The 13,791-nt window shown below is 44.2% G+C and overlaps 1 protein-coding gene across 1 annotated transcript in view; it reads left to right on the top strand.

Annotated features, from left to right (window-relative positions):
• TLL2 (tolloid like 2) overlaps positions 1-12,809 on the top strand; it is an 85,805-nt gene extending 72,996 nt beyond the window's left edge. Inside the window, exons 14-21 of the mRNA XM_042018752.1 lie at positions 895-1,020; positions 2,745-2,905; positions 4,283-4,463; positions 5,761-5,886; positions 6,708-6,835; positions 7,628-7,841; positions 8,866-9,116; positions 9,987-12,809. Coding sequence (XP_041874686.1) covers positions 895-1,020; positions 2,745-2,905; positions 4,283-4,463; positions 5,761-5,886; positions 6,708-6,835; positions 7,628-7,841; positions 8,866-9,116; positions 9,987-10,121 — 1,322 coding nt within the window. The 3' untranslated portion in view covers positions 10,122-12,809. The remainder of the gene's footprint in view (positions 1-894; positions 1,021-2,744; positions 2,906-4,282; positions 4,464-5,760; positions 5,887-6,707; positions 6,836-7,627; positions 7,842-8,865; positions 9,117-9,986) is intronic.
• Positions 12,810-13,791: the final 982 nt, after the last annotated feature.

The following is a 13,791-nucleotide window of genomic DNA, read 5'->3' as shown; positions in this document are numbered from 1 at the left end:
TCTTTAAGTGTTTTAACATATTTGTTTTCAGTTTTTGTTTCCCAATACCTAAACTAGCACTCAAATATTTATATTAATTGGCAGTAAATTAAGTTAAATTCCCCAAAATTGAGTCTGTTTGAACAGAACAGTAATTGGTGGATAATTTGTCTGTCTCGACTCAGAACTTTCTTGCTCTTATTCTTCCTGTTTTCTTCCTCATTCCATGGGATTGGTGGGCCAGGGAGTGGACCAACAACTAGGTGGGAGTTTGGCTGCTAGCTGAGGCCAACCCACCACAGCCATGTTAATAAAACCATCTATTAAGGGATGCATGTGGAATCAGGGGTCAGGGTGAGAAGCCAGTGGCTATCTTTATATTAAAACGTTAGTTCAGGTTGTTGAGATGTGATTGAAGAACGTTACTTCAAAGTGTAAGGTAGCAAGACTTCATGTGCCTGTGAAAAGGCAGAACTACGTGCGTGTCCTGCCAGCTCCTTTGCTGCCCCCTTTCCATGGGGTATGACCTCCCTCAGCTCCATTACTGTGTGTGCCATAATGGGTTGGTTCCTGGTAGCTCAAGTTACTCAAGACCGTGAGGATTTTTAAAACAAATGAAACAAAGCAGAAAAAAATGGCATATGAGAACAAAAGGCAGTGAAGTCTTTACAGGAGACTGTGTTCTCCTGCTCGTGTCTAGAAAAAGCACTGGTGGCTAGTAGCAGTAATGGTAGTCCTTTATGGTTCTGGTGCTAGAAGTGTTTCAGCACTTGTGAGCTTTGCTGCAGTGCCTGCTCCACAGTCTTGGCTTGGCAGTCAGTGCTCTGTTCCTTCTGTCCAGAAGGGTTGCATGAGGAATATCAGGGTGTTTGGGTGGTCAGGAAAGTGTGACTTGCTCTGGCTTTCTCCTGACAGAGATGGATGAATGTTCTCTGCCGGACAATGGTGGGTGTGAGCAGCACTGTGAGAACACATTGGGCAGTTACAAATGCACCTGTGAGCCTGGCTATGAGTTGACAGCTGATAAAAAGAGCTGTGAAGGTAAGTAATCCACAGATTGAGTCATCTGACTATAGGATAGGTACTACAGCTAATAACGGAATTGATTAGTCTTGGAAATTATTTTCCTTGCCCCTCCATCCTCTTTATTTTGCTTTGTTTTTCCCCAGCTTCTTTTTTTTTTTTTTGTTAATGCCTTCCATTGAAAAACAAGTTTTGGTTAAAAACCCCGAAAAATCCTGATTCTATACTGATAAACATCCCTAAAACCAGTTGTCCTTCATGGCCAGAGATTGCTGTTCAGACCAGATCTCCCACAGTGCAGCATAAAGGAAGTAGGTATAACAACATAACCATTGAGTGGCACAAAAGTTTTTAAATCTAAAACTGAATTTATTTGTTTTTCAAAAAGGAATTATACTTCATATAATAAAATATCAATGTTTTGTCTGCATGCAAAACAGACTTTCTCAATACTGAAGAAAATTTTACTCCCTCTGTTATGGAGGAAAAAACACGTGTCTATAATAGAAGCTGTTTGTGTCAGCTTTCTAGAGAGTTAATCTCATGCAACAAGTGTTGCTTCTGCCAACAATACAGCTGTTGGTGTGCTGAGAATCCATCCATTGTTCTTGTCTCAAAACTCTGTCTGTAGGGACATATAGGGAGCTCCACATGCTGCCAGTGGTGCTCTCAACATCACCTGGTTTGCCCTGATTTCTGCTTTTGTCAAACTGTTTGGGTAAGAGTGCTATCGACTTGGTGAGAGCAAGTTAGGTGTGTGCAAAAGGGTTTTGAAAGCTGCTTTTTGGGTTTTTTTTAAAGTAATTTCTTGCATTTTTGAGCAAGCCAGTTGCTATAACTTGGGAGGGTTTTTTTTGAACTTCACTTTTAATCTCCTATTTTAGACTTCATTTGTGGGCAAAGCAGAAAGTCTTTGAAAGTGTAGCAATATACATCAGAGTAAATTGCTTTTTTTCCTCTAAAACCACTTGCTTGGTACTCTATTTATATCGAAGCTGCTCCCTTGGTATAGTCCTATTAATGCAAAATTATGCTGGGAACAAGACACAGAAAGAATTTATCCCTGTGGGTTTTGAAAGTGTGACCATATCTCTTTACTCTCAAGAAACAGCAAGAAAAAAATTGCTTCGTTGCAAATAGAATTTTGCAGCAAATTGAGGTTTACTCCTTTGAGGTAACAGTCCTGCCTTCCCACAAGAGGATGAAGCTGAGATATCCTAAATTTTTAAAGGAAATGGGATAGTGGAGCTAAGTCTTGACTTTGTCTTCAACTTTCCCTAGAGAAGATGCAGTCCATATATAATAAACCACTGAAGAGTTGACAGCAGTGTCTTCCCTAGGATTCCATTATCTTATAATTATTCCATTTCTGATAAACTTGCATTAGTAAGGTTTGTAGCACTTAGTGTAGGTGAATTTACCAAGCTGGCCTTTACAACTGTGTTGTGCATGTCAAGCCAACTCATGCACAGTAAGCCCAAGGATAGAGATTAAAAAGGAAATTAATCTTATATGGTGGCTCTCAGGGCCATAGCCTCACTGGGTGCATTTGACTGGTGATTTACAGCAGATGAAGTTTCTGTCTTCCTCACACTTCCCAGCATTTTAAGCCTATTCTGGAGGCTGGGATTTGAAATTTGCCATCAACCAGGATCTGGTTCATTTGCTAGTTAACACTGTGGCCCAATCTGTGTGTCTGAACAGAACCAAGTAAAACTTGTGTTCATTTATTGCCTCTCCAGCTGCCTGTGGGGGCTTCATCACCAAGCTCAATGGGACCATTACTAGCCCTGGATGGCCCAAGGAATATCCTACTAACAAAAACTGCGTCTGGCAGGTGGTAGCTCCAGCCCAGTACCGGATCTCTCTGCAGTTCGAAGTGTTTGAGCTGGAAGGCAATGATGTACGTAACCAGTCCCTGCATCTCGGAGGTGGGACTATTGGCTAAAGCAGAACTGGATAAATCCTTGGGGTACAAGGAAGAGGAGGGTCTGTCTTACTGGTGGAGCTTTTGGTTGTTTTCCCACCCTCGTTATGGTTATGCCAGTAACAGTGACTGTTCCCCTTGAAGTCTGGATTTGCTTTCTCTCTAGAGTGGAAGGATTAAAGCTGTTCTATTATAAGTGGGTGCAACGGTTTAACCCAATCTGGCAACCAAGCACCAGACAACTGCTCACTCACTTTCCCCCAGTGAGGGATTCCCCCAGGGAGAGAATCGGAAAGGTAAAAGTGAGAGAAACTCATGGGTTGAGATAAAGACAGTTTAATAGATAAAGCAAAAGCCATGCATACAAGCAAAGAAAAATGAGGAATTAGTTCACTACTTCCCACGGGTAGGCACGTGTTCAGCCATCCCCAGGAGAGAAGGGCTCCATCACATGTAATAGTTTATAGGGGAGACAAGCAGTGTGACTCTGAATGTCTACCCTTCCTCCTTCTTCCCTCTACTTGCCCCCACTTTATATACTGAATATAATGTCCTGTGGTATGGAATTTGGTCAGTGAGGATCAGCTGTCCTGGCCGTGTCCCCTCCCAGAGCTCCCTGAGGACCCCCAGCCTCCTCGCTGGTGGAGCAGTACACAAAGCAAAAGAAGTCTTGACTCTGTGCAACCCCTGCTCAGCAGTAACAAAACATCTTGATATTATCAACCCTTTTTTCAGCACAAATCCAAAACACAGCCCAGTACCAGTCACTGTGAAGAAAATTAAATCTACCCCAGCCAAAACCAGCACAATGGGCTTCTTTTCTCTACTAGTTTTGCATAATAGTAGGTATTTTCCATCCCTAATAGGTGTCCCGTCTCCCACCTCCCCATGCTGTCTTTGCAGGGAAATAGTTGGAAATGAACAATGAAGTAGAGTTCTTCAAGGATAAATGAAATAACAGTAAAAGAGTCTGTTCTCTGCCATTCAGGGTGGAGTTTGAACAAAGCACTCAGGTCTGAGTTTCCCTACTGTAAATGGGAGCAGTGGCACTTCCTTACTTCAGGAGGCTGCTAAAGTTCATTCAACACTGTCAGGTTCTTGGATAAGATGGAAATAATTGCTTTTGGTAAATTCAGTGGAACCTTTGCTATTCTGAAAAACACACCCATGCTTTAAGATCAGGGCAGCAAGCGAAGGGGTAAGAAAACTGACAGAGGAGATTTTGGGCAAGTTAGGGAGTGTATTTGAGTACAAGGCTGTTTCTGTTCCTTCTCAGTGAAGTCTTTGTCCCTTTCCTCTGAAATGCTCTGTTCCAAGGCCACAGAGCTGAGAAATCTCTTCCTCTCTTTGCAGGTCTGTAAATATGACTATGTTGAGGTTCGCAGTGAGCTGGCTTCTGATTCCAAGCTACACGGCAAATTCTGCGGCTCAGAGAAGCCCGAAGTAATCACATCACATGGCAACAACGTGAGACTGGAGTTCAAATCAGACAACACGGTCTCCAAGAAAGGCTTTAAAGTTCACTACTTCTCTGGTATGTGACTGTATTCTTTTACTTGCATAGCTGTCTCCTCTGACTGAACCTCTTGGTTTTGGTGAACTTTCTTTAACACCATGTCAGAACCTGGCATGGTTCATTAAACATAAAAGTATGGTTGCTCTGTGCTGTGTCACCTTCATCTTGGGTTCTCAGTGCAGTGTATGGTCCAGTTTCATAGTGTGGTGTCAGTAAGATGCATGGGTTGCATCAATGCCTCCAGTCCTTCCACAGCAGGAAGCAGTGTGGAACCTAATCCTAGAAGTTATTTCTGCTCCTAGAGTATTAAAGGAAAGCTTTTTGCTCTGAAACTAGAAGATTTAGAAAATTTCCAGTAGTGTTCTGTATAGCAATCATTCCCATCAAAGCAGTGTGTACTAGTGGAAGCTCCTCATCCTCTGTTCTCAATCCTTTGTGTCGGTGATGTACCTTGTTGGCAGGCTGTTCTGGAGGTTAACTGTATGTCATTTGGAAGTAGAAATTCAATTTCATTCTGTGTTTTCAGCAGAGTCCTAGGAGTATTAATGCTTTTGAGGAGAATGATCAGGCAAAATGGCTTTGAATTAGGACAGGTGCAGAGTAGAATCAGGGCTAAGGGTTTGACTTATCAAATCTAACAGGAGGAAGGATGAGGTGGGTATGATTCATCTAGAAATACATTTGGGAATGAGGAGACAGATGAAGTTAATGAGATCTAGGGAGAACGTTGTCCCAAGAAAAATTGGAGATAAACGTCTCATAAATTAAATTGGTCTGGAAACCATGAGCAGATCCTATGCTCAGAAAGTGAGATTGAGGAATGCATAGTCCTAAACACACAGGAGTGAAGATCCACTGGGGCATATTTCAGCTTCAGGGAGCCGCTCATACCTTAGATCTTCTTCACCACCTGGCTATTTGTGCTCAGACAGAGCTATTTAGAAATGGAGGCTCATCAGAGCACATAAGAACTTGAGAAAATAAAGTAGATTTTTACTTAGGAGAGTGAATTTGTGTGATGCTTTTCCTAGACTCTATTTTTAAAGAATGAGACACTGCTCTAGGTTTCTTTTAGACAGGAGTCTTTAACCAATAAACTTACATTATAAAATAGAACACATTTGTGATACATTTTATGGAATGTAAGGCAGTTGAAGAGGATAGTATCTGGGCTAAAAAGCTGACTGGACTAATCCAGCAGTAGAGTTGGAGATTTGCACTGCTATGTGCCAGCCTGTGTATGGGGCTCTCAGCTAGTGACTGTGGTAACCTGTGTCCCTGTCAACTCAGTGTTTGTTGGTTTGATCCTGCCCAGACAAGGACGAATGCTCCAAAGACAATGGTGGTTGCCAGCACGAATGTATCAACACCTTTGGGAGCTATATGTGCCAGTGCAAAAATGGCTTCATGCTGCATGAAAACGGCCATGACTGTAAAGAAGGTAAAGTCCCCACTCCTGCCCTCAGGAAAGCCAAGGTTCTTCAAACATGGTTTGGTTCAGGGTGCTTCCTGCCCTGTGCTGGAAGGAAGTTTGTACAGCATACCAGGCAAGGGCACTGAAAAAGCCCCAGCTAGCTGAAAAACTGCCTAGAAACAGGACCATTCCCATTCCCCAGTCTTGCTCTCTATATGCCCATAGGGGATGGACAGGGTGGGGATGAGAAGTTGGACTTGCAAAAGGAGCAGTTGTGGGGCATCATCATTAGACTGGTCACTGCTGCTTCATTCAATTATTGTGTTTGAGTCAGAAGAGAAAGGATGGGCTGATCTGACCACTTGCTGGTGCCAAAACTACCTTTCTTCCTGCACCCGTATCCCTGTTGTGTGCTCCCATGGCCTTCCTGGGTATGGTCTCTGGTCCTTGTCTGACCTCTCCATGAGCTGATTCAGCTTTCCAGATTGGCAAGACAATGCAAGGCTGAGATAGCACCAAAGTCAACACTTGGAGGGGTTGACATCATGGCCCTAGGAACAGGGCAGATGAAGTGAAGCAGCAGAGAATAGGTTAGGGTGTGAGGACATAGATTAGGTTAATGAGGCCCAGGGGAGTGAGATGGTCCATTTCACCATTTGCCAGGTTAGCTCAAAAAAAGCATAGACAAACCCACCAGAATTATGGAGTAATACTGAAAGGCCTCGTTTGGTGACTGAAGCCTTCCATGTCTCTGCCCTCTAGAGGGTCTCAGTGGGTAGAGAGGACCATGTAGGACACTACAGGGTTGCCATGTGAGACTTGCCCCAATGCAATTTCTCTCTCCCAAGCTGGTTGCGAGCACAAGCTGAGTGGTGCAGAGGGAATGATGAGCAGTCCCAACTGGCCTGACAAGTATCCCAGCCGGAAAGAGTGCACCTGGGACATCTCTGCAACACCTGGCCACCGAGTGAAAGTAGTGAGTAACCAGAGAGCGGGAGTGTGAGGCAAGAAGCAGGCCGGGTTGTGAGGAGCTGAAGTGACTTCCCACCACCGTGTGAGTGGGAGGCTGATCCCCTCAGGTCCTGTTTGGGGCTCTTGGAGGAAAGTTTCCTGGGAGGCTGCTCTGGCTTGCAAAAGGGCAGAATGTCTCAGAGGGACACAAGGCAGAGGAGAGGCAGCTTGGAGGAGACTCCAGCAGATGACAACTGTGGAGTATTGCCCTCCATAAACAAATGGCATAAATGCCCTCCCACCCCTACCCCTCCTTGTGAGCCACTCTGTTGGGGCCATATCCACATAAGGTGGTGGCTGAGCCAGCCCCCGGCCCCTCTGAGGGAGAGGTGTCAGGCCCATTTTACAACATGGCCTGATGCAAATGGCAGGACATGCCCAAAGCTGTGCAGATGGTCCATGTACTGGGGGAAATAATCCCTGTGCTCAGTGGAAGTAATATTGCAGAACAGCCCATCTGGTGTGCTGGGCAGAATTTCCAGCCAGAAAAATAAGTGTTGTAAGGCTTGCAGTTGATAACTGTTTTCATGCACTCATGTGAGGCAGAAAGGCTGAGGCAACACAGCACACTGATAACAGAATTCTGCTCGTTGCCACCCTGAGATCACTATGTCTGAAAGCACACTATGCTGTTTTAGTTTGTGGGGAGAGCGGGACAGATGTACCATTTGATCTGTTTCTCACTTGGCATTTCACCTTATGCTAAATTGCGTGCTCAGATTTACAGCTGTCTTAATTCTCCATATTCTTGCTCTAGACCTTCAATGAGTTTGAGATTGAGCAGCACCAAGAATGTGCCTATGACCACTTAGAAATGTATGATGGGCCCAACAGCAAGTCACCTGTCCTTGGCCGCTTCTGTGGCAGCAAGAAACCTGACCCTGTAGTGGCTTCTACCAACAAGATGTTCCTCAGGTTTTACTCTGATGCTTCTGTGCAAAGGAGAGGTTTCCAGGCAAAGCACAGCACAGGTAAGCTGGTTGCCACCAATACCGTAGTGCCAAAGGATGTCATCAAGTCTCACTACATTTTTTACTAGGTAAAAACAGACACACCTTTTTCCCAGATCAACTTGACCTAAATTTTAAGCGGTGTATGTTCAGTTTCCAGACCATTGCCAGCAGCATACCATAAATACCAGCTTCCATAACAGCTCAGAAGTCTCTTGGTATTGGGCATTCTTGCTCAGGCTCTTTTGTTTAAATTGGAGGTGTTTGGTTGAGCAAAAATCCCTTCTGTTCTGTATCAACTGTTGGAAAAGGATGTTATGCAATTTAGCCTGTGTATTGGCCCACCCTCAGAACAGGCCCAGGTTAGATTGATTATGGTAGAAGCAGAGCTGTGCTGTGGACAGACACAGCTTGATCCTCCTATGTGTGGCAGCACAGGGGTGGGCGTGTTGTGCCAACATTCATTTCTTTTGAATCCCTGCCACTGTAAACACTGTAAACAGATGAAACATCCCTGGAGTGGCTGTGCATGTCACACTGGTGAAGAGGCGTCTTCCTCATTGGCTGTGGGACAATGTGTGCTAAAGCACACATGTTCTGCACAAACACAGGGCTACTTTTGTGCATTGTGTGGGCAGAAAAGGATTGCTTTGGTTCCCAGTTTTTTGATGTGTTTCTGCTTCTTGCTGACAAAATACTTGGGGTTAGAATTTCATCTACAGGACAAAGCAATTGCTTTCTAAAACAACACATTTTCCGAGAGTATGTGTCAGGAACCCTATCCTGCCAGTTTAAACTGGTCACCTCTTTCCATGTGTGTTCTGTACCAAAAGAACCAAGCTCCTCAAAGCTACGTGGGTCTTTGGATTCATGGGTGACTGTAGAATTCACTGGTTTATTGTAGTTTGGTGCAGTGTTTAATTACCTTCCCTATTGCACTTCAAGCCAGAGGTCTTCTCTGCTCATGACTGACCCAAAAGTGGGATGAGTCTTTGTTGTGAGTAGGGACTTTGAAAGACTGTTTTGTGTCCTTTTCTCCCTTCAGAGTGCGGTGGGCTCTTAAAGGCTGAAGTACAAGCTAAGGACCTATACTCCCATGCTCAGTTTGGGGACAATAACTACCCAGGTCAAGCCAACTGTGAATGGGTGATTGCAGCTGAAGATGGTTATGGGGTGGAGCTAATATTCCAGATATTTGAGATAGAGGAGGAGGCTGACTGTGGGTACGACTACATGGAGATTTACGATGGTTATGACAGCACTGCACCCCGTCTGGGACGCTTCTGTGGCTCAGGGGTAAGCCATGATGGTGGTGATTTCAGAGGGATCACTGAGGGTGGCAAGGAAGTATCCTCATACCATTTTTGGAGAGGGGCAGCTGTCACAAACTGATACTGAGAATGCTTTGTGGCTAGGTTTTGCTTCTTCCCCTTCCGCAGGATATCACAGCCATTTTATCTGATGCAGAGTTGGCTGGAAAATTCTTGCTTACTGACTGTCCATTTTTAGCCCAGGGCCATGTATTTCAGCAATTGAATGGAGAAATTTCCTATTGAATTTAAAGAGAGACAATCAGGGAGCAGGTGTGTGGAAGTTCTCACAAACTGGGGAAATGGTCTGGAAAATAAACAAAAGCATAGCAGCTTGGTGTGAAGAAGTTCAGGGCAGCTGGGTAGTAATCTACCTACCTGCACACTGACAAATGAAGAATGGCTGGGAAAGGGAAGCACAAGGAGATTGTAGCAGGTCACAACAGTGTGGGACATAACCAGAATTGTCATGTAAGATAAGTACCTGAGTTATTTGAACACTGGGAGAGCCTCAGCTGCCAAACAGGTTCCAGTTTGAATTGTATCATTTCCTGAAAAGACAATGACAAATTAGAGTAAACCTGAAGACTGGGAAAAGAACATCCAGGGAGTCCTGTGAAAAAAGTAACTGGAAGAACTGGGATTGTAGAGTGGACTGTCATCAGTCTTCAAACATAAAGAGCAAAGGAATATGCTTAGGAAGGCACATCAGGGCAGGAGGTACTGAGCATTCAAGTCTTTATGTTTACTGGCCAATCTGTCTTCACTGTGGGCTTAAACTCTAGTATCATAGTGCAGATAGTTATTTAGTCTGCATACTTGACCACTGTGTACTGTCTTCTTTCCTTTTCTGCAGCCTCTGGAAGAAATCTACTCTGCAGGGGATTCCATCATGATTCGATTCCATACAGACGACACCATCAACAAGAAAGGATTTCATGCCCGATACATAAGTACCAAATTTCAGGATGCATTGCACATGAGAAAATAGTTTGACTGTTCCTCACAGACATTCCCCATCTGAAGAGCAAGACATTTAACTGTGATCTTTGTCTTTTTTTTTTTTTAAGCTTCTGTGCACTTGGCCAAATGCAGTGTACAGTATTTTCTGTAACTAAAACGAAATTCAGTCTCAAAGGTTTGCCTCTGCAATTATTAGCATGACCCTTTCTTTTTAACATACCCAGGACCAAAAAATTCTCTTTTAATCATACCTGCCAGGACATAAACATTGTATTTTGCACAACTTGCCATGGGGCTGAATGAAGACTGAACTTGAATTGAGAATAGCCTTCGTCTCTTGCATATCTTGTTTCTAGGTGACATTTCCCAAGCACCCACATGAGCTGTCTGAACATATTTTCTGGAGCAGGTGATTTGGACAGACAACCAGTATGATTTTTTCAAAGGACTTTGTGTGAGCCACCTGCTCTCCCCTACCTGCCCCAAATACTCTGTGCAATAAGAGAACAACCAGATGGCTGTGCCTGCATCACTCTGTCCTGTCTATTTATTGTCTTGCTTATTGTTGAGTGGAGAGCAAGGCCAGGGACAGGGACAGTCTCTTTAGGGCTGCTAGCTACTTGGATTCCAGGGAATGAGAAGGACCCGGTGTTTGGTTTGCAGTAATTGTCATGGTATATGTTGAATTGAAGTACTTTAATGCAGTGCCCAAGGGAACGGTGGTGGCTGACATAGAAATGCTGTGGTGGGATGCAAGGCATGACTGTGTGATGGTGGCAAAGCTTCATAATAGGAGTGCTGACAGCATGCTCCAGTTATACCACCACACATGGCATCTCTGAGGGCTGTGGCAGCAGCCCAGGCCTTATCTTAAATAAGGAATCTCTCCTCCTCACTCCACCCTTTCCTGCTTTCTCAGCCTTCTTCATGCTGCTTCCTTTCCCTACTACCACTTCCCTATGAGCCCTTCCTTTTCACAGCTGAGCTGCTCTCCCCAGGGCTCCCCACCACAACCTAGGAGTGCTCTGCGACTTCAGCTGGCCAGAACATCTCACTGAAGGACACACCGGGGCAGGGGGAGTCAGGGTGTCCCTGAGGCAGAGGGACACAGGCCATGCTACAGGTCAGCTTTGGTGATCTCTGGGAACCTGTCAAACATGTACAAGCTACAGGCATGGGACTAGGAATGGAAGAGCTCTTCTGGTTTCTGCTTCCTCCCTGTTTGTCACTGGTGCATGGCCCAGTCTCTTAACTTCATGGCAAGGCTGCAAGTGAGATGGTGACTTCGACTTAGAGCACTTAGAGCTATAAGACTCAGACACGTTCTTGTTTGCTCGTGAAAGCTACCCAGCCACATGCTCAAAGAATTTACAGGTAGCTTGGTGCTTCTTTCAGAAAAAAATAAGGAAAAATGTGTTTTTGGGAGAACCACTGTAATTGAGCAGTTGATATAAGAGGAAAAACAATACTTTATTCTGAATGTTTCATTAAGGCACTCATGGGCAATTATGAGCTAAAAGCTGAGGTGTGTTAGCTTTAATAAAGTATTTATAATCCAAGGATTACTATGTTTACATAACCATTGTGCTGTCAGGCTTTGGGGTGGCACCTCCTCTCTGGTGTATGACTGTGGAGAAGTGTGGGGCCAGTGCCACTGTCAGGCACAAATGACATTCCTGGAGATAAGGGCATTTTCAGATGGATAATAAATAGACCCAGCCCTCTCCAGAAATCCTTGAATAGAATATGGTCCAAGTATTGTGAATACTAGGAGAAACAAATGCATGAAGATATTTTCTTGCTTAGAACAAGAAAAGTAAAGTAATTTATGTACACACACAGAGGATTATATGTATATAAAATGTGCATGTAGAAGACCAGTAGTCAAAGCCTTAATAAGTGTAATGTGAACAATACTGTACCATTGACTATAGCTTTATTGCAGGCTGTATAAAATCATGTTATCTCTGTTTTGGTTTTGGTTTATTGGTTTATTTCAGGTCTGCTTTGTTTCTTTTTTAAAATTTTGTGGCCTTTTTACAGGCAAGACCTCTGACCTCAAGCTGTTTGACCATGCAGGTCTGGAGAAGTAAGCTCTGCTAGATGGGGTGTGTGTTTGTCCTTCTCTTCCTTGCTCCAGTTCAAACAATATTACAGTGAACTGGGTCTGGAAATAAAACTGTGGCATCAATCCCTGTGAAACAGAAGCAAAGTTTCAGGTGACAAGTTCAAGTTTCCTGACCTTTTAGTGGCAGCAATGGCTCTAGGGAAAAGTGACTGTAGCAGGTTCCCATGTACTTTAATATCTTTGTTCCACATTCTGGTAATTTCCCATCTACCCCAGACTGGTTTGTTGCAGATGCTTGCAATGTGGTTTGACAGATCCACTACACTTGTTAGTGTTCATCCAGGTGTCTTTTGTGACAGAGTGTTCACAAATGTTGTACTGTGCATTCCAACCAATGATCTATGTAGAATATTTCTGCTGTACTGACTGGACTTAACAGTCAATAATTCTAAATGTGTGAAATTTTCTTAAGGAAAAAAATGTCAAACCCTCTGATGTGTGAATATGTATTCTGGTCTTTGTGTGGTTTTACATTTCACTAACTAAAATAATTTTTAGAAGGGGAAAAGAAGAGGGTGTGGGGACAATCACAAATGTACTTGTGCCCAGAATGAATCTCTGCATTCTTTAAGACTGTGGATTCAGTTGCACATTCTGTTGTATGCATGCATTTTCCACTTCTGCAAGGGGAGGAAATTTCTTATTACATTCCTTGTTCTGCCAACTGTTGTTTGTCTCTACTGCTAATACCAGGAAGGAACTTTCCTGTGGGTGTTTAGGTTTGTCTTGGCTTTTGCAATCAAGGGAGCATTAGAAAGTGGGGCAGAGAAAGAATTTGGCCAGCCAGAGGGCTGCATTGTTCCATGTGTTGCTCACACATGGGGGCTGAGATGCAGGTCTGCAGTGATAAGTGTCAGGGATCTGGGAATTAGTCCATAAATACTTTTCAAAGGACTAGCTCATTTGCTTTGACACATTGCATATTACATATTGCTATGACATTTGCATATTACACTGCAGGCTATGGCCTTCAGCAGCAGGTCCCAAGACCCAGAGACATGAAACTCCTGTGCAAAGGACAGCAGGATGAGGCAGATGTTCCTTACTGCAAAGTTGTGATCCACATTCCATGGCAGCAAAATGCTGCTAGGGCAGCACCTAAAATGCTTTTCTTCCTCTTTCTGTCCACTGCTTGATGTCTACCCTGCTTGCTAAGGACCATGTTTTTGTTCTTTCCCCAGCACACACCTAGTTTGTTTATGTCCCACCACCCAGAACATTTCCTGTGGTGTGTGTCACAGCTATACAAACCTTCATGGTGTCTGAATTTCCTCCCAGCTGCTCCCAAAGGCAAAGCAGCAATGGAGATGACCTAAGGAATAAGCATCCCCCTGTAACCTCCTGCACCAGAGTACCATGGCACAATATGACCCAGTGGTACAACTTACTTCAGACAAAGAATGGTGCCGCAGACCAGACAGGCTCATTGGTCTCAGCATCAAGCCAGCAGAAATCTTCCACTTTGCCCTGGCATTTCTAGCAAATGCTCTGGCAGATGAGGTGCTAGCCTTGGAAAGCAAAAGCAGGATTCCCCTCTGTGCCTCACGTTAAGTGCACTCTTAGAGCCAGA

Source organism: Corvus kubaryi, unplaced genomic scaffold (assembly GCF_017639235.1).
Source record: "Corvus kubaryi isolate FWS band 111438036 unplaced genomic scaffold, C.kubaryi_AGA036_p1.0 138, whole genome shotgun sequence".
NCBI classification, from domain to species: Eukaryota; Metazoa; Chordata; class Aves; order Passeriformes; family Corvidae; genus Corvus; species Corvus kubaryi.
This window is presented reverse-complemented; position numbering and strand designations above follow the sequence as displayed.